This window comes from Gopherus flavomarginatus, chromosome 4 (assembly GCF_025201925.1).
Source record: "Gopherus flavomarginatus isolate rGopFla2 chromosome 4, rGopFla2.mat.asm, whole genome shotgun sequence".
NCBI lineage: Eukaryota > Metazoa > Chordata > Testudines > Testudinidae > Gopherus > Gopherus flavomarginatus.
The window spans coordinates 7,834,287-7,854,869 of record NC_066620.1 but is presented as its reverse complement, the minus strand read 5'-3'; the positions used below and the strand labels follow the sequence as shown (position 1 = coordinate 7,854,869).

General features: G+C 44.2%; 1 protein-coding gene across 2 annotated transcripts in view; it reads left to right on the top strand.

Moving 5' to 3' along the window:
* The first annotated feature begins 1,493 nt into the window (after positions 1 to 1,493).
* Positions 1,494 to 20,583, top strand: part of NAPB (NSF attachment protein beta) — a 239,497-nt gene continuing 220,407 nt past the window's right edge. For both annotated transcript variants that reach the window (XM_050952227.1, XM_050952226.1), the window contains exons 1-2: positions 1,494 to 1,624; positions 17,823 to 17,902. In XM_050952227.1, coding sequence (XP_050808184.1) covers positions 1,527 to 1,624; positions 17,823 to 17,902 — 178 coding nt within the window. In that variant the 5' untranslated portion in view covers positions 1,494 to 1,526. The remainder of the gene's footprint in view (positions 1,625 to 17,822; positions 17,903 to 20,583) is intronic.

Below are 20,583 nucleotides of genomic sequence, written 5' to 3'. Positions count from 1 at the left end.
ATGTTGAGCAAAATAATAAACCTCCAGTTTCATGGAAGATATTGTGAATACTATTCCCCTGTGCTTGTGCATGATGTTTTACTCATCATCTACACAAGGTATGTCTATACTGCTATTAAAAACCTGTGACTGACCCATGCCAGGTGACTTGGTCTTGCAGGGCTTGGGCTAAGGGGCTGTTTAATTGCGATGTGGATGTTTGAGCTCAGGCTGGACCCTCGACTCTAAGACCCTGAGAGGTGGGTAGGTCCCAGAGCTAAGGCTGCAGTCAGGAACTTTACACTGTAATTAAACAGCCCCTTAGCCTGCATCCCTTGAGCTCAAGTCAGCTGGAACAGACCAACAACTAGTATCTAATTTCAGTTCAGACATATCCTTAATGCAACAATTAAGGGTTAGGGCCAATGTTTGTATTGCTGTGTACTTCCACCTGAACTATGTCTTTCAGAATGATTTCATTCATTAGAGATGTGCATTCAATTGCATTTAGGATTATCATAAATTATAGAAAGTAGGCATGTGAAGACATTTGAAAATGGTTATGGAAAAATACAGTACAGCCAGCTACTCCCAATTTATTTTTCCTGTAAAACCATGTTCTTCCATAGATATGTGTCTTAATACCTTTACTGTATAACTTTACTAAGTGTTGATTGCATGTATTGCGGGACAGTAGGACATTCTAGGGTGAAAGCCTAAAACTAGATCTGGTTGGAAAATGGAATTTCTGTTCCGTGGGAAATTCTGACATTTTGAAGTTTGTTTTTGTTTAAAATGTCAAAATTTTCCACAAAATGGAAATTCCAAATTTTTTTGATTCAGAAACACTGAAAAGCTTTGTGTCAATATTGTTAAATTGTTTCACTTTGATAAAATAAAAACATTTCATTCTGATAGTGCCAAAACATTATAATAAATATAATATTAAATATCACACGCACCATGACAGTGTCACACCGACACCATTTCTCACATGCCACACTAAAACCATTGTGCATGCACACACAGACTGACCCCAGCACACACAGGCACCTTTGCGCTCACACATGCTGACAGTATCACACAGACATAATCACACACATTGACACAATCACACTGCCACCATTGTGTGTGCACACACACTGACATCATCACACAGACACAGTTACACACGCAGAGACGGGCAGTATCACGCACAGACATAATCACACACACACTCTCTGAGACAATCACACGCTGACACGATTATACACCCCTCCCCCTAACACCATCACACACAGACCGTCACATATGCACACATACACGCACGTTGTTACACGTGCACTCACACTACACTGACACCATCACACGCAGTCATATGCTCAATGACAGTCTCTCTACACACACACACACACACACACACACCATCGCTCTTAGCCGCCGCTCCCCCGCCCACATCTCCCGACACCGCTCGGCTCGGCTCGGCTCGGCTCTCCCCTCCCCCGCCGTGCGGGGCGGGGCGGCGGCGGCGGCAGGCCGGGCTCGCGCATCCCCTCAGAGCCGCCGCCATGGACAGCAGCGGCAAGGAGCGCGAGGCCGTGCAGCTCATGGCCGAGGCCGAGAAGCGGGTCAAGTCCTCGCACTCCTTCCTCAGGGGCCTCTTCGGGTGAGCGGGGCGGGGGTCTGCAGGCCGGGGGCGGCGGGCGGGGGTCTCTCTCTGTCCCGCCGTGTGTGGCTGAGGGGGCGGTGGGACGTGCGTGGCAGGGCCGTGTGGTGACAGGTGTGATCACTGGGCTCGGGCGGCTCGTGCACAGACATCAGAGAGGCGTATGACTCGTGTGTGTGTGTGTGTGTGTGTGTGTGTGTGTGTGTGTGGTACAATATTTACGTGCACACCCACACGCCTCATTCACAATCGTCTGTATTGGTGCCCTCCTAGAGCTGCCTCTCTAATATAGTGTACCTTGTTCCTCTGTGCGCCCTGGTAATCCACAGTCGGCTGTATTCCTGCCACCCTGGCGGTGCCTCTCCAATTGTGCCCTGTTCCTGGGTACACTCTGGTAATTCACAGTCGGCTGTATTCCTGCCGCCCTGGCGGTGCCTCTCCAATTGTGCCCTGTTCCTGGGTGCACCCTGGTAATCCACAGTCGGCTGCATTCCTGCCACCCTGGCGGTGCCTCTCCAATTGTGCCCTGTTCCTGGGTGCACCCTGGTAATTCACAGTTGGCTGTATTCCTGCCACCCTAGAGGTATTGATCTATAACATAAGGATGCCCATGGTGTTCTTACGCAGATGGTAGACAGGAAAATCCCTCTAACTTCCCTCCCAGGCCTGCCATCAGGAAAAAGCTTCCTTCTCTCTGCTGTGTTGCTGCTGGGAGGGAAGGGAGGAGAACAAAACGTTGCCTTTAGTTCCTTGTTCCCTGGCTGTATCTGTATAATTTCCCCTCATCGCCTGTATGTTGTTCTGCCTTGTACGGATGCAAAGGTTCCAGTGCTCTCTAAATGATGACAGTATGTTTCAAAGCCGGGCATGGGATCGGATCACTGAGCACTCTGCAGTGATTAAAGCTTTTGATGGGTGAGATGGGGTTGTGGGGAAACATCCTGCATTTACCTCTCTTTCTCTTTCTGTCCAAGTTGTTGCTTAACAGACATCATTTATGTAAGAAACCACCATAGTGATTAGTTGCTTCTGAAGGAAGTAGCATTTTTAGCCCGTAATCCATCTTCTGTACAATGAAGAGACTCGCTTTTGATAATCCTCTAGTGGCAGTGGAGGCGGCTGCTCTGCGTTATTGGGGCTTTACAATGGAGAATGATGATTTCTCCTCTTCTGCCCTTCTAATATCACCATTTAATCTGCTACGCAGCAGCTAATGCATCATTACATTCATAATAATAACTCCTGATTTTTAGCCAGTACTTTAAAGATATTTTATGTGTGTCTGTCAATTTTCTAATGTCTCTCCTTTCTGGAGAGACATAATCTGATGCTGAAATTGTCATATTTCTAGAATAAAAGTTGGCATGGTTTGTAAACAATATTGATCCAAGATCAGTTAATTACCTAGCAAGAATCTAATCCCATTAGGCTATTAGTTCAAATGTATGATTCTGGTATCCCTCCTACAGAAGGCTAAGGGGATTGGAGCCAGATTGCTGCTACTGCTGTGACGGAGGTCTCTTTAATGTTATGAAATGAGTCTGTTATTTAAGATACAAGGAGTTGAAAGTTAATTTCTCTCTTTCATGGAGGAAAAATATTCTCTGCTGAGAGCAGTGCTGAAGGCCTGCTCTAGTAGGTTGGAACAAAAATAATGCTTCATTTTAGCATATCCTTATAGAATGTTAATCCCCTAAATTAAATATAATTTCTTCTGCACTGAGCAAGATTTAACTCTTAATGTGTTTAGTCTGAGATCATGGTACAAGGCAAGGCCTTTAGTGAGTTTTTTTGCCTCGTTGCTTTAATAAATTATTTTATGGGCTGTATTAGTCAAATGCAGTAACCTACTTTAAAATTAACATGTACATTGATTCCAACAGCTTGAGTCTTGCCATTGTAAGGACTAGTTTGTATGCAGAGTTTCACTGGTTAAACCTGAGGTGTGATTTCTGTGCGGATTTTTATTAACGTGGTGCAAAAAGAGCTTATTTTGGTTTAGCTTAATTCCATTAGGAACGGGTTGAAGCTGAACTGAAATAAGTAACTCTTAAATCAAAATAGGAATGTCCAAACAGGGGTTTGCACCATTTTACTAAATCAGCTAAAACACTGAAACCTTGTATGTAGACAAGGTAGACACGGCCCAAGTATTTGTTTATTTGGCCTCTCAATAAAGCAAATACCATGTGAGGAATTTTACTCAAGGTTTGGAGTTTAAATACTGTGTGTGTCTATTTTTCATCAGTCTACAGACTAACAGAGTAAAGTCCTTACCAGTAACATATCTATTTGGTGCTTTAAAAGGGCCAGTCTCACAAAGCTTACAATAGTTATGACCATATCAGCTGGGAGGAAGAATTTAATCTGAAAAATATGAATGGTAATTGTTCAAGAACGCTTAACTAGATGCCTCAAAACCCACAACTGAGGAAGAAAGTTGTATTGGTTAAAAAACTGATCTGGTTTAGAGGGTAAGTGAAGGCCGCAGTATATAGCAAATGGAAGAAAGGGGAAGTTGATGATAATATAAATCTGAACCTAGGAATTGTAGAAAATTGGTAAAGGAAACAAAGGGATTCAGGAAGGAATCTGTGGCATCAGAGTTAAGGACAATAAGGAGGAGGTTTTTTAAACTGTTAGGAACAAACCAAATCCTAACAGTGGTAGTGGTTGGAAATGGTACTAGTTGGAAATGGTAGAAATATAAATAATAAAGCAGAAATGGTAAAAGTTCAATAAATATTTCTGTTCTGTATTTGGGGAGTAAAATAAATAATGAAGTCATATCATATGATGTTGATAACAGTCTTTCCATTCCTCTAGTATCTCTGGAGGGTGTTAAACAGCAACTACTAAACTCCGACATTTTAAAATGAGCAGGTCCAGATAACTTGCATCCAAGAGTTTTAAAAGAGCTTGCTGGACTATTAATTTTGATTTTTCAATATGTCTTGGAACACTAAGGAAGTTCTACAAGACTGAGAGAAAGCTAATATTGTGCTGATATTTAAAAAGGGTGAGTGGGATGACAGGTAATTAGGCCTATTAGTCTGACACCGATGCTGGGGAAGATAATAGAGTGGCTGATATGGGATTCAGCTAATACAAAATTAAATAAAGGTGATATAATTAATGCCAATAGACACTGATGTATGAAAAATAGATCCTGTCATGCTAATTTGATATGTTTTTTGATGAGATTAAAGATTTGGTTAATAAATGTAATAGTGTTAATGTAATGTACTTAGACTTCTGTAAGGTGTTTGACTTGATACCAAATGACATTTTGATTAAAAAATAAACTAGAATGATATAAAATTAACACAGCACACATTAAAGGGATTAAATGCTGGCTAAGTGATAAATCTCAAAATTTAATTATAAGTGGGGAATCATTGAATGGGTCAGTTTCTAGGAGGGTCCTGCAGGGATCGGTACTTGGCCTTATGCTATTTAACTTTTTTATCAATGACCTAGAAGAAAGCATAGCATCATCATTGATAAAGTTTGCAGGTGACACACAAATTGGGGGAGTGGTAAATAGTCAAGGGGACAGGTCCCTGATACAGAGCAATCTGGGTTACTTGCTAAACTGAGCGCAAGCAAACAATATGTATTTGAATACAACTACATGTAAATGTATATAGATCTATGAACAGAGACATACACAGAGGATGGAGATTCTAGTTTTTATTCCTGGGGGAATTCTGCACCATGTGCATGCATAATTAATGTGCTGCACATAATTTTTTCCCCCGCAGAAAATAACTTCTGTGGGAAAGTTGCTACAGTTATGCTTTTTGGCCACCAGGGACTACTGTGGCACTAGAACAGAGCAGAGGCTCCAGGGCGAGCCCCAGCTGAGGCTACCTTCTTCACAGCGTGGGTGGGGCCAGGTCAGGAGACAAAGGATATGGAAAGACAGACAGTGTGGGGCACATGGAGCTGCTAGGGGGTCACATACTGGGGTTCATAAGGGCTAGTGGGGAGGACAGATGGGCAAGGGTTGAATGGGAGTGGAGGCGCAGGGCCACATTGGGATGGGAGAGGGAGTGCTGGGAGATATGATGGGAGAGGGTGCAGGGTTACATGATGGAAGAGGATGGCTGAGTGGGAGCACAGAGAGACATGGGGAGGGGGGAGGAGGCTGCCTGACAGGGTGCAGGGCCACATGGGGACAGGAGAAGAGGGTGCAGGGCCACATGGGGGTGGCTGAGTGGGGGTGTACGGCCACATGAGGATGGGGGGGAGTGGTTGTATGAGTGGGGAAGGAGGGACACATGGGGACGGGGTAGATATTCCTGAATAAATGGGTCTGCATGGGAGAGGTTCCCTAACAATCCTTCCCCACCCACACAAAAAACCTGTTCTACACTTTTTCCGCCCACTCCTATCAACCCTTCAGGTTCATACCCAGGTTTCTTCCTAGCAGTTAGTTCCCTGTCCCTTAGAACCTCCATTACTCCTGACTCCACCAAGCCTTTGTACTTCTGAAGGGGTTCAGAAAATGCTGTTCTGTATCATAGTTTAAATGAATTATTACTCAGAGTTCTATATTAATTTACCTTGTAAGGAATCTATTTGTCAAAAAACAGTTCCTGAATATTTTTTGTTGTCTGTAATGTTACAGACATATTTGCTGACAGATATTTTGAAATAAATTACGAAAATAATTGAAACAGTTGTGATTATATTATTTATTTTGACAAATAAAACAGCAGATTTTTGCATAATTTTAAAAACAATTTTGGTGCAGAAATCTGCTCAGAGTAATTCTTGGAAGTGGTGATTCTGAAAAAGATTTTGGGAATCATAGTGGATAAACTGCTGATCACGAGCTCCCAATGCAATGCTGTGGCCAAAAGGGCTAATGTGATCGTTTGATGCACGAACGACAAATCTTGAGTGGAGTTAAGAAGTTATTTTGTCTCTGCATTTGGCTCTGATGTGACTGCTGCTGGAATACTGTGTCCAGTTCTGGTGACCACAATTCAAGTAGGAAGGTGATAAATTGGAGAGGAGTCAGAGAAGAGCCACGAGAATGATTAAAAGATTAGAAAACCTGCCGCATAGTGATAGACTTAAGGAGCTCAATCTTTTTATTTTAAGAAGGTGAAGGGATGACTTGGTCATAGTCTATAAATACCTATATGGGGAACAGATATTTGACATTGGTTCTTACGTCTAGCAGAGAAAGGTACAACGTGATCCAATGGTGGGAAGTTGAAACTAGACAAAGTCAGAATAGAAATAAGGCATACATTTTTAACAGTGAGAGGAATTAACCATTGGGACAACGGAGCAAGGGTCATGGTGAATTCTCTATCGTGGACAATTTTAAAATCGAGACTGGATATTTTTTCTAAAAGATCTGCTCTAGGAATTATTCTGGGGAAGTTCTATGTTCTGTGTTATACAGGAGGCCAGACTAGATGATCACATTGGTCCCTTCTGGCCTTGTTGAATCTGTGCTTGTTGATCTTACGAGATACCTTGGCTTAAAACTTTGTCTATATTTTAATTTTTTTTAAATGACTCTGTATACTGTGTGCATCAGCAAGTAAGGTTTTTTTTGTTTGTTTTTTTACTTTTGTGCTCCTTGAAGAGAAGGCATTTACCTGTCCCTTATACTGTCTGCAGCAATATCTCTGTTTTTCTGTCCTTTCTTTCTCCTTTCCTCTCACTCTGCTCCCTGCCTCCCCAAATGTTATTACATTTCAGTTATTTATAAACTGCAAGAGAGGGTTTCTAAAAAAGAAAAGTTAAAGGAAAAGTGGAAGTCTTTATGGAGCAACATTCTTTCTCCAGTGCAGTTGCCATTTTAGGGCCTGATCTTGCCTTCCCTTGTGCACACAAGTAGGCCTGCTAAAGGTAATTGGAACTACGTGTATAAGTAAAGGAATCCTAGAAATGTAGAGCTGGAAGGGGCATTGAGAAGTCATCAAGTACAGCCCTTTGCGCTGAGGTAGGATCACGTAAACCTAGTCCTGAACTGTCCCTGACAGATGTCTGTTCAGCCTGGTCTTAAAAATCTCCAATGATGGGGATTCCACAGCCTTCCTTGGAAGCCTATTCCAAAACATAACAGCCCGCATAGTTAGAAAGTTTTTCCTCATATCTGATCTAAATCTCCCTTGCATTAGATTAAGCACATTACTTCTTGTCCTACCTTCAGTGGACGTGGAGTGAACAACTGATCACCATCCTCTTTATAATAACCCTTAACATATTGGAATATGTGTCAGCTCCCCCTTCAATTGTCTTTTCTCAAAACTAAACCGTAGGGCCTGATCCAAAGCCCACTGAAGTTGGCGGGCCGTGGTGCAGTGAGGTGGGGGGGTTGAGTTCAATAAGGATTGGATCAGTCCCAGGGTCTGGAAAATATTTTTATGTACCAAGAACAGACTGTCAAAATAGCAACGTTTTTTGTATGAAGCCTTATTCTGTGAAAGGGTCAATTTATTTCAGCAAGAGATAATATAAGAGGGTCTTATTTATTCAAGATACGAACTGTGTTGAGAAATCTTCTTTTCCAGTTGACTGGGGCCCCAGTCCTGTAATTGGATCCTTGTGGGGTTAAGGATCTGTGTGTGGATTCAGTTGCAGGGTCTGAACCCATTCCTTTGGCCGTATGTCACTGGTGACAGTTAAACAAAGGCCTTTCTGAAGAGCACTACTAGTCATAAGAAAAATCTTAATGACTGTCTTTCTCTGAGCTGTGTAAATATTTTGGCCTTCAACCCTTTTCCTTGGGTCTTGCTTCACTACTTGTCTCTAGTGAACCACAACCGCTTTACGTCAAGTTTATTTTTCACTTTTAATCCTTCTACAGGTTTCAGAGTGGTAGCTGTGTTAGTCTGTATGAGAAAAAAGGAGGAGGAGTACTTGTGGCACCTTGGAGACTAATACATTTATTTGGGCATAAGCTTTCGTGGGCTAAACCCCACTTCATCGGATGCATGGAGTGGAAAATAAAGTAGGAAGATGTATATGCAGAGAACATGAAAAAATTGTTGTTGCCATACCAATTATAACGAGACTAATCAATTAAGGCTATTATCAGCAGGAGGAAAAAAAACTTTTGTAGTGATAGTCAGGATGGCCCATTTCCAACAGTTGACAAGAAGGTGTGAGTAACAGAGGGGAAAATATTAGCATGGGGAAATAGTTTTAGTTTGTGTAATGACCCATCCACTCCCAATAGTTGTTCAAGCCTTATTTAATGGTGTCCAGTTTGCAAATTAATTCCAATTCAGCAGTCTCTCTTTGGAGTCTGTTTTTGAAGTTTTTTTTTGTTGGAGTATTGCGACTTTTAGGTCTGTAATCGAGTGACCAGGGAGGTTGAAGTGTTCTCTGACTGGTTTTTGACTGTTATAATTCTTGACGTCTGATTTGTGTCCATTAATTCTTTTGCGTATAGTCTGTCCAGTTTGGCCAGTGTACATGGCAGAGGAGCATTGCTGGCACACGATGGCATATATCACACTGGTAGATGTGCAGGTGAACGAGCCTCTGATGGTGTGGCTGATGTAATTAAGTCCTATGATGGTGTCCCTTGAATAGGTATGTGGACAGAGTTGGCAACTGGTATTGTTGCAAGGCTAGGTTCCTGGATTAGTGTGTTTTGTTGTGTGGTTGCTGGTGAGTATTTGCTTCAGGTTGGGGGTGCTGTCTGTAAGCGAGGACTGGCCTGTCTCCCAAGATCTCCAAGAGTGAGGGATCGTCCTTCAGGATAGGTTATAGATCCTTGATTATGCGCTGGAGAGGTTTTAGTTGGGGGCTGAAGGTGATGGCTAGTGGCGTTCTCTCACTTTCTTTGTTGGGTCTGTTCTGGAGTAGGTGACTTCTGGGTATTCTTCTGGCTCTGTCAATCTGTTTCTTCACTTCAGCAGGTGACTATTGTAGTTTTAAGAATGCTTGATAGAGATCTTGTAGGTGTTTGTCTGTCTGAGGGATTGGAGCAAATGCAGTTGTATCTTAGAGCTTTGCTGTAGACAATGGATTGTGTGATGTGGTCTGGGTGAAAGCTGGGGGCATGTAGGTAAGTATAGCGGTCAGTAGGTTTTTGGTATAGGGTGGTGTTTATGTGACCATCGCTTATGAGCACTGTAGTGTCCAGAAAGTGGATCTCTTGTGTGGACTGGTCCAGGCTGAGGTTGATAGTGGGATGAAAATTGTTGAAATCATGGTGGAATTCCTCAAGGGCTTCTTTTCCATGGGTCCAGATGATGAAGATGTCATCAATGTAGCGCAAGTGGAGTAGGGGCATTAGGGGACAAGAGCTGAGGAAGCGTTGTTCTAAGTCAGCCAGTAATTGTTTAAGAAGGAAAAGACTTGATGATGAAATCCTGGCCCCACTGAAGTCAATGGCAGTTTTAAGCCCAGTGTGTTTAAGGCTTGTAAAGAGGAAAATAGTCCACAGTAGCTTATGGGGCCATAGAAGCACTAATTTATATTTGTATTATTCAAATCGAGAATCTAGCTAGAGTGAACAAAGCATATAGATAGGAATTAGTATTAACTAGTGGCATGACATTTTCATTCAAGATGGTTGCCTTTCATCATCTATTTTCTCATTGAGCTCGCATGCCAAAAACAACAGTGTAACTAACACGGGCAATGGAGAGTGGTGGCATGGCCTAGCTACCCCCGATTACATGCCCGTGGAGTCTGCGTGGGTGTGTAATCGCGTCAGCTAATCTGGGCTACCATTTTCTGCTGCCTGTGCTACTGCAGCTACAGTACTATTTATTGTGTGCTAGTGTGAGTGTGTCTGCTTGAGCTGGGAACCACACCTCCAGTTCCAAGTGTAGATGCAGCCATAGTTACAGTCCTATACTAGTGAAGATGACACAGCTTGCTACACATACAGAGGTGTCAACTCCATGGATGCTCCAGGGCTGGAGCACCCATGGGGAACAAGTAGTGGGTGCTCAGCATCCACTGGCAGCCCTGCGAGTCAGTGCCGCCCCCTTCCCACAGCACATCCTGCCTGCCCACAGCCCTGCCACTCGGCTCTTCCCTTCCCTCCAAGAACCTCCAGCCTGCCACAATCAGCTGTTCCACAGCATACTGGGGGGAGGGTGAGGAACGGAGGCAGGAAGAGGCAAGGGAAGGAGGCGGAAAGTGGTGGGGTGGGCCTGGGAAGGGGCGGGGTTGAGGCTTGGGGGAAGGAGTGGGGTGGGGGCAGGGCCTGGGGCAGAATGAGGGCGGGAAGAGGCAGGGTGAGGGTGGAGTGGGGGCAGGGCCTGGGGCAGAGTAGGGGTCGAGCACCCCCCGGGATCTGAGTAAGCTGGTGTCTATGTACACATTTATATATAAAGTTAGAGTAAATCTATGTAAAACTCTTTTTCTGTTATACAGTTATTCTTTAAAAAGCACAGTTCTATATATTTTACATGAAACTTGCACTGCCAGTTAAAAAAATGGATTTACTGATGATTATTTTCATTTGATACTATCCCTTAAAAGAAAATATTGAGATACAGAAATTAAGATTTAAAAAGTCCATGAGTCAGAGTCAGTATTGATGAAATATGCATTATTTATACTTGATGAGAATAATATGCATGTGTGTATTATGTGGGCAGTGTAAGAATGATGATATCTGTATTCATTTCCCTGTTTTTAAGTGCTTAAGTTTCGTAAATAATGTAGTAGGTAATTACAGTGTTGTCACTTAGAAACTTAAATGGTTTAATTATTATTATTATTATTATTATTTTTTAGTTTTGGTAGTTATTTTGCTGCATCTTTCTGCTTGTGTTGCTCAATGTGTACAGGTATTTGTCCAAGCAGGGCTAATTTTTTTCCATCACTTTTTTCCTACAACCCCATTGCGTTAAGGAAGAACGTGGCCCATATTAAATAGGAAATGTTCCCCTGGAATAGACATTTTGGTCCAAATTATTTTCTTTATTCCAGATTCACATACGTTGTATTCGCACAATCGTCATTTGACTTCACAAGACTTATTAGAGAGGGAATGGGTAGCCACCTCTATATGTAGGTTTTCTGGATTTGCACTGGTGCATTTGAGAAAAGAATATGATCCTTTGTGTTTCTTTCTGTTAAACCTTTTCAACATATCAGTGTTGTCTACACAGAGATGACAATTCATATTTAGATGCTGCCATTGTAATAAAAATACCACAAACTAATCATGGAGTAGAAAAGGGAATGCCAAAGATATGGCTTATCAGAAATTGAGTGTTTGTTAACTAGTTGGACATGTCTGTTTAATAATAGTATGCACTTACAAAGAGCTTTTATTCTTTGAGATAGTAAGGTTCACATATCTGCTAATGAGGCTTCAGCCTTCCTGTAGCTTTGCGGGAAGAATTCAGACACACAATTTTCCTTTTCTCCAGCATAGTAAAATCCTGCAGATAGGTAGGGAGTGAAAACGATTTAGTCTAACATATAACTAAGATTGAAATGGTTATACATAACTACTTCCTGATTTACTAAGTCACTGTAGCTTGCAAAGTTATCCTCCTGAAACAGTGCCCGGAGAGGCTTGCACATAATTTCTGAAGTATCTTGTGAGGGAATGCATGGAGATCCAGGGGGCCACCTTGAAGATATTTTTCTTAAGGGTAAGCATGTGTATGTTTTCTTCATCTAAGGGTCTCAGAGTGCTTTTTGAACACCATATAATTTAACTTTCCAGCACCTTCATACCCAACTTACTCAAGTGTCATATGCATTTTACAAATGGGTAAACTGAGACAAAAGTCACTTGCGTGACTTCATCCAGGAGGTGACACTGAGCCAATGGCATAGCTGCAGATAGAGGTCACAGTTCCACAAGGTACATAAGACCATACCTAGCTTTAAGTGTGTGAGTTGCCCCGTTGAAGCTTAATTTGGGGCCTGAAGTCTTGGCTCGCAGTCCTCTAAAGTAAACCAATGTCCCTTAAATTGTCCTTAGAATTTAGGGAACCATAATCTACTTCCAGTCTTTACACAAAGCTCACATTGGTGTTTGACGGGTCTGGTCTTTAGTGTTAGCAAAGTAAAAGATAATATTGAAAACAATTGGCGTAATGATACTGGAAATCTAACACTTGATTTAATTATAGCTTGTGCTACAATAGCTACACCAGTGAAGTGTACTTCAGACTTGTCTTTATTTTCTATTTGCTTACTCTTAATTTTTGAGTTCACAGGAGGCCAGGTTATATGGGCATTTTAAGCATTCAGTGTCAGATAGCTGCGTGTAGGTTTCAGAACCAGATCTGCATTAATAATTAGCAAGCTTCACGGCATAAAACACTTATTATGATAAATGCTACTGGAACATTGATTTCACAGTTTGGAACGTCCATTAGTCCTTTGTCTGGCTTGCTTGGATTCTTTCCTTGGGGAGTATCTTGTGCATTTCACAGTTGCCAATTTGAGTGGGAGTTAGACTGAGTTTCACTTTTAGAGTTTATATTTCAGTGCTTGGTCTTCTGTGCAGGTGCAGAACTTCCTCTTCTGTTTGGGATTTTTTTCTTTCCCTCTTATTCCCCTCCCACACCCAAAGTTAGAACAGGCGAATGTCCTTAACACACTGAGAAAAAGACTAGAATTATCCATACAACGTCTGACAAGATTCTCTATAAAATGTAGTGACCATGACCAGTCAGTTTTAAAACATGATTCTAAATGAGGCTGTAGCAGTTCTTGGAGGCTTTGGGAAACTCTTTGTAACTTTAGTGCTTATAACAGAGGTGGGCCACATCTGGCCCGTGGGACCATCCTGCCTGGCCCTTGAGTTCTCGGCCGGGGAGGCTAGCCTCCGTTGTCCCCCCTCCCCTGCAGCCATGCCACTGCGTGGGCAGCGCTGTGGGCAGCGGGGTTGCGCTCTCCTGCCAAGTAGAACGGCAGTGTGTCTGGCTTTGGCAAGGCGGCACGGCTGTAAGACACGCTGTTCTGAGCGGCATGCTAAGTGGGCCGGGGCTGGGGGGTTAGATAAGGGGCGGGGGGCATCGGGGGCAGTCAGGGGACAGGGAGCGGGAGGGTTGGATTGGGTGGAGATTCTGGGGGGGGTGTCCGGGAATGGGGAGTGGGGGCATTGGATAAATGTGGGAGTCCCGGGGGGCTGTCAGGGGGTGGGGGTGTGGATAGGGGGTCAGGGGATGGGGAACAGCGGAGGTTGGATATGCGTGGGGTCCTGGGGGGCCTGTCAAAGGGCGGGGGTGTGGATAGGGATCAGAGCAGTCAGGGGACTGGGAGCAGGGGAGTTGGATATGGGGTGGGGTCCCGGGAGGGGACGGTTAGGGGACAAGGAGTGGGGGTGGTTGGATGGCTCAGTGGTTCTGAGGCAGGCAGTCTGGGGCTGGGAAGTGGGAGGGGGCGGGAGCCAGGCTGTTTGGGGAGGCACAGCCTTCCCTACCCGGCCCCCCATGCAGTTTTGCAACCCCAATGTAGCCCTCAGGCCAAAAAGTGCCCACTCCAGCTTATAAGGATATAGAAGAAGGTTGTGAGAGATTGGTGCTGAGCTGTAGGTAGTGCTGCTGATCAGAGCGCTTTGTTAATCACTCCAGTAAGAGAAAGTAGGCAGGGGGGAGTGGGGTGGGGCATCTGCAGTCTGGTGAGCTGACAAGAACATTTGCAGTCATTGGATTATGCTTTAAAGGCCGAATCCTGGCTTTACCTCTGACTTTCCTTCCCACACCCCCAGTCCCTATCCCATCACACCTGCTCCCTCTCTTCTAGTAGCTGGGCTATGTGCAATGCAAGGCATACTGAAAGCAGCCTTTCTGCACAGGTGCTGATAGTGAAGCTGGAGGTTAACACTTCTGTTTTTTTGTGCCGCCTGCAGTGCTCATCAGCCTGCAGGGTCAGCCTCGGAAAGGCCACTAAAGTTGTATCTGCCCAGCCTGGGTAGACAGACTTGCATTTGCAGGGCTCGAGTTAGCATGCTTAAAAGTAGCAGTGTGGATGTTGTGGCTGAGAGCTGGAGTTTGGGCTCTCAAGCTGAAGGGTTCGGCTGGGCTTGGGACCCTGAGCTGCAACAAGAACAGGAGTACTTGTGGCACCTTAGAGACTAACAAATTTATTTCAGCATGAGCTTTCGTGAGCTACAACAGCTCACTTCTTCGGATGCATAGAATGGAACACACAGACAGGAGATATTTATACAGACAGAGAACATGAAAAGGTGGAAGTAGCCATACCAACAGGAAGAGTCTAATCAATTGAGATGAGCTATCATCAGCAGGAGAAGAAAAACTTTTGAAGGGATAATTAACATGACCCATAGAAGGTGTGAGGAGAACTTAACATAGGGAAATAGATTCAGTTGGTGTAATGACACAACCATTCCCAGTCTCTGTTTAAGCCTGAGTTAATTGTATCTAATTTGCATATGAATTTGAGTTCAGCAGTCTCTCTTTGCAGTCTGTTTTTGAAGTTTTTTTGTTGCAAAATTGCCACCTTCAAGTCTGTCACTGAGTGGTAAGAGAGCCGGACAGTCTCTACGCAAAAGAATAAATGGACACAAATCTGACGTCAGGAATCATAACATTCAAAAACCAGTGGGAGAACACTTCAACCACTCTAACCACTCAGTGACAGAGTCCAAAGAAAGACTGCTGAACTCGAATTAATATGCAAATTAGATACAATTAACTCAGGCTTAAACAGAGACTGGGAATGGTTGGGTTATTACACTAATGTGTGTTCCATTCTATGCATCCGAAGAAGTGAGCTGTTGTAGCTCACGAAAGCTCATGCTGAAATAAATTTATTAGTCTCTAAGGTGCCACAAGTACTCCTGTTCTTTTTGCAGATACAGACTAACACTGCTGCTACTCTGAAACCTGAGCTGCAACAGCCATTCTATGACTTTTTTAGTGTGCTAGCTCGAGCCCCACTATTCCAAGTCTATCCTCCTGGTCTGGGGGCTCACTCTCAGCTGCAGTGTAGCTATTCCCTAAATTACAGTCCTGCAGCTCCCCAGACAGTCATTCACCTAGGACTTTACAGCGGGAGAGCAGATGAATTGCATTGTATGCAGACAAGTAACCGTAGCCGCTTCTTTATGAAAGGGTGTGAATGTCCAATATTAAATGCCTTAGGCCCGCAATACTTTTTGAGATTCTGGCATCTTGCAAAGGTAGGCTGTTGCATTTTCTATTTATTAGTGTCTTAAGTTGATTCTCAATGAATGGACATCAAAATTACTCCATTTAAGTGGTTCTCTGGTCATTACAGTGCAGACTGTCTCTCTACATACTTTTGTGGTCTTTCTCGTTATCGTATCTGGATTTTATTCTCACAACTCCCCTGTGAGGTAGGAAAGCATTATTCAGTTTTTACAAATCAGGGAATGGAGGGGCAGACTAGATTAAATGGCTTGCTCAAGGCTGCACAAATTTTTCAGGTAAGGGTGTAAGAAGAACACATCTTGACTCGCCTTTTCAGAAATGGGTTTTCATCTACTATATAGAACCATGAAGCAGGACCAGATGCCTTGGTGCTGGAACTAGGAGTGTGGGGGGTTCTGCAGCACCCCCTGCCTTAACGTGGTTTCCATTATATACAGGGCTTATAGTTTGGTTCAGTGGCTCTCAGCCACTGAATGTTCTATAAAAAGCATTATAGAAATTGTTCCAGCGCCCCTGACCAGATGAGATTTATTTCCCCTCTTTTAGGAAAACCCTGGTTAGTTTGCCTCATGCCAGTTTCAGCCTGTGAATCTTCCCAGACTTGCCAGTTAGGTAGTCACTTTCACCTGGGCAAAGTAGGTATTAAATACTTTAAGTTTGATCTGATGCTGTCCCTCCTCTGCCCCGCACATAGGGTGACCAGACAGCAAATGTGAAAAATCAGGACGGGGATCGGGGGTAATAGGAGCCTATATAAGAAAAAGACCCCAAAATCGGGACTGTCCCTATAAAATCCGGACATCTGGTCACCCTACCCGCACACACCATGCCTCTTGCGCTGGTGTCAATGACTACCCAACATGTAAGGCCCTGGAGAATCTGGCCAGTGTTCTCAAGACACCCTGCTGTCCTGAATTACAGAGCATAGGCAAATCTTTAAATTTTGGGGGTTTACACCAAAATTATTTTATCTTTTCCCTTGTCCCTTGTTTTAAGGCCTTTATCTTGGAAACGTCAGGCCTTACAAGGATGCCAGGGTTCACCACATGCAGCAGCTCCCTTCCTGTCCAAGGCCTTAAGATGGCAGACAGCCCTAAAGGAAGGTTAAAGCCAGAAGATGCTTCCTCTGTTCAATTTCTCCCCAGTCCTGCTTAGAGAGGAAATTTTGCTGCTTCTGTTCCAAGGATAGTCTCTCTCTCTCTCCCCCCTGGACAAAGGCATCCACTTGGCTACCTCAGCTCCTCTGGCAGTAGTGTTCAGTACAGCTACAAACAGCGCAGCTTCCCCTGTGTTCCTAACACAGCAGCACTTCCAGTGTGAGACTCCAGCAGGAACCAGCTGCTGGTTCCAGCCTTCAGCCAGCCCTTTACCACTGGGCCCAGCAACCCCTTCAGCCGTGGCCATACGCTCTGGGCTCAGGGTCAGCTCTTCAACCAGTCCCAGCACTGCGGCTTTTAATTCTTGTCCTTATTCCTTGTACAGTGGAACCTCAGAGTTACAAATTGATCGGTCAACCACACACCTCATTTGGAACCAGAAGTATGTAATCAGTCAGCAGCAGACACCTCAAAAGCAAATACAGTACAGTGTTAAATGTAAACTACTAAAAAAAAAAAAAAAGCATTTTTTTCTTCTGCACAGTAAAGTTTCAAAGTTGTATTAAGCCAATGTTCGAGTGTAAACTTTTGAAAGAACCACCAGTACGTTTTGTTCAAAGTTACAACCAACCTCCTTTCCCAAGGTGTTTGTAACTGTGAGGTTTTACTGTATATTGTTGATGAACAAGATTGGTAAAACAGTTGTGGCTCTGCTCATGCTGTTTTCTCTTTGGAGTGAAAACTTCCAGTATGTTGTTGATTCCAACTAGGGCAGTGGCAATTAAATGAACAAAACAAGGATCTGACCAGACTCTGCGTATAACCAATGGGATGAGCTGCCCATTTATGCAGCAAAGTTTGGAAGGACCAAGTCACCAGAACAAACGAGAACACAAAATTCAAAACTCTATTCTTGGGTTTTAGCCAACCCCCAAATAACTATATTTCTTTCAAGTGCAAATAGTAATTGAGTGACTTGCACTTTCTTTATTTCTCTAGAGGAAATTCAAAGGTAGAAGAAGCCTGTGAAATGTACACCAGGGCTGCAAACTTGTTCAAGATCGCCAAAAACTGGAATGGTAAGTAGCTTGTTTAATTTATAAGGTTAATTGTAGGAAAGGCTTAAAGCTTGAGATTCATCTTGGAGATAAAGCCCATACACCATCTATACAGATACATTCTTAACTATAAGAACAGTAGGACAATGGGACAGATGCCTCGGGAGGTTGTGAAAGCTCCTTCACAGAGGTTTTCAAAAGGAGTCTGGATCGCTATCTGTCTTGGATGATTTAGATGCTGCGTCTTGACTGGGGGTTACACTAGATAACCCTTGTGGTCTCTTCTAACCCTCTGGTTCTATGATTCTACATGCAAGCAAACACATTAAAGCCTTGGTAGGGGAAAAAAATCTGTATTCAGGGAGAGCGAGGGGGCAACCTTTGTGTTTTACACTTCCACTCGTGCTTTTTATCTTCCATATTTTGGGTGGGGAGGGAGAAATGTCATAAGTTACCTAGAACCAGCAATATTAGCAAAAATTTAAGAACGGAAACCTTTATACCCAGCTGAATGCTTGCATAATTGATTGAGAACATTTATAACAGCTTAGTGACCTGTGAACGCTCAAGCGTCCTGTTGCAAATTATCAAAGTACAGTTCCATTTGGTAGGGTATTTCCAGGAGAATAGTGACTATGGCAATCTAATTTCTGTACACCACCAAGCCCCCATAGTTCTCTTTGGAATTAATTAAATGTCAGGAGCGAGGAAAGGGAGGTGACTGAAATACTTACACTGTCGAGTTAACTAGCTTGTGTCCAAGTTCACGTTAGGATTTTAAAATAATTAAAGCTAGTTGCCTACAAAGAAGTTGCTCAAGAGATGCTTCCCTGGGCTCTTTGATTTGCTTTTAAGTCTTGTAGAATACACTCTTCCTGAGGCCAGAAACTTTAAAGTTATCTAATATTCTGGATGAGCTATAAATCAGAGGCACACAAGGAGAAGAGCTGTTCCCTGCTATGCTGTGGGGGAAATAGTAGCACTGGAAAAGTGGAATAGTTATTGCTAGCTCTGTGTTGGAAATGCTGTGCCATATTTGGTGGCTGTGGGAAATGTTGATGCAAATATAAATTTCCCAAGATAAATGTGAACGTCCTGTGCACGGAATAATCATGGGATTTGAGACATTGGTATCTCTTCAGGCTTTTGCAAAAAAGGAATGAAAACTCTGTTCACAAGGGGCAAAATATTACCAGTTTTTCTTTAACAAATGGGAGATGAGGAACTGAAAAAATTGTTTACCTCTTCCCGAACTTTTTATCTGTGTCTCTGTAAATCATGCTTGGATGTGCCATCAGCACAGCAAGAGGGAGACTTTCAAAACAAATATGAGGTGCCCAAATCCCAGTGAAAGCCAGTGGGAGCAGGGCGCATAGCTGTGCCTTGTGTTTTTGACAATCTCCTGCTAAATGCACATACACTACTGAGTAGCACAGTCTGAACGTGTGAATTGGTCAGTATTAGGATAGGGTAGAAATAGTAACAGAAACATAGTCCTGGGGAAATTCTGTGCCACTGCACATGTGAAGAATTTATGTCCCCTGCAGATTTCCTTGCTTCCTCACAGAAATATGACTTTCTTACAGGGAAGCAAAGGGAAGCCACAAGAGTGGTCATGCGACCCTTCCCAGCAGTATGTTTCAGGTGCCCTGGGCAGCTGGCAGAGAGATAAATCACTGTGGGGCAGGGGGCGGAACTAGGGAAGACCCGGCTGGTGGCTTCTACCCTGTGCCAGGCTCAGCTGCTAATCCCAGCTGGGCTGGGTAGGACGGGACTTCCTCTTCCCTTGCATGGCATCTGGGGCCAGGTCAGACCCACCCCCAAATTTCCCTGCCAGCTGCAGGAAGCTCTGTGAACTCCAGCCCTCCCCAGCCCGCTCCCACTTCTTGCACCCATTGCTCCTCAGCTGCAGGGGGAGGGATCTCTGTACAGGGAGCTGCTCCCCCATCTGCCCAACCCCCATGCATCCAGACCCCTCCTCCCCCAACCCTTACCCCCTCGCACTCAGAACCCCTCCACTTCCCCTGCATCTGGACCACCTTGACAAGCCACCCGCCCCTGCATCCCCACTCCAGCGAGGCCCAACCAGCTGCACCTGGATCCCCTCCCCACTGAGCCCCACTCCCCCAACATCTGGACCCTCTACTGAGCCCCCAACACCTAGACCCCCTGCTGAGCTCTGTTTCCCGCCCCCCACACACACACCCAGACCTGCCCTGCTAAGCCCCAACCACCTTCACCTGGGCCCCCCTGCAAAGTCCCATTACCATTACCCCTGTGCATCCAGGCCCCAACCCCCCCGGATCCCCCACTGAGCCCCCAACACCCAGATTGCCCCACACAGAACCCTCTCAACCCACACCTGGATCCATCCACACTTGGATCCTGCCTTGCTGAGCTTGTCTGCCTGCATTTCGTGCACCTAGCATGGAGGGACAGGGCCCTGGGGTGTTTCTGGGCAGGCCCAGTCCTTGTGCTGTGTCAGAATTGGTTGCAGCCTCACCACTGAGTCTGTGCCCCAAGGGGGGAACTGCACAGTGATCTCCCACATCTGTGCAGCCAGTGGCCTGTACTCCCCAATGCCATGCTGGAGCCTCCACATTTATTTGACAAATAAAATTTGCAGAATTTTGCAGAATTTTTAAAATAGCATGTGAAGAATTTGTATATTTTTTATACAGAATTTTTAATTTTTTGATGCA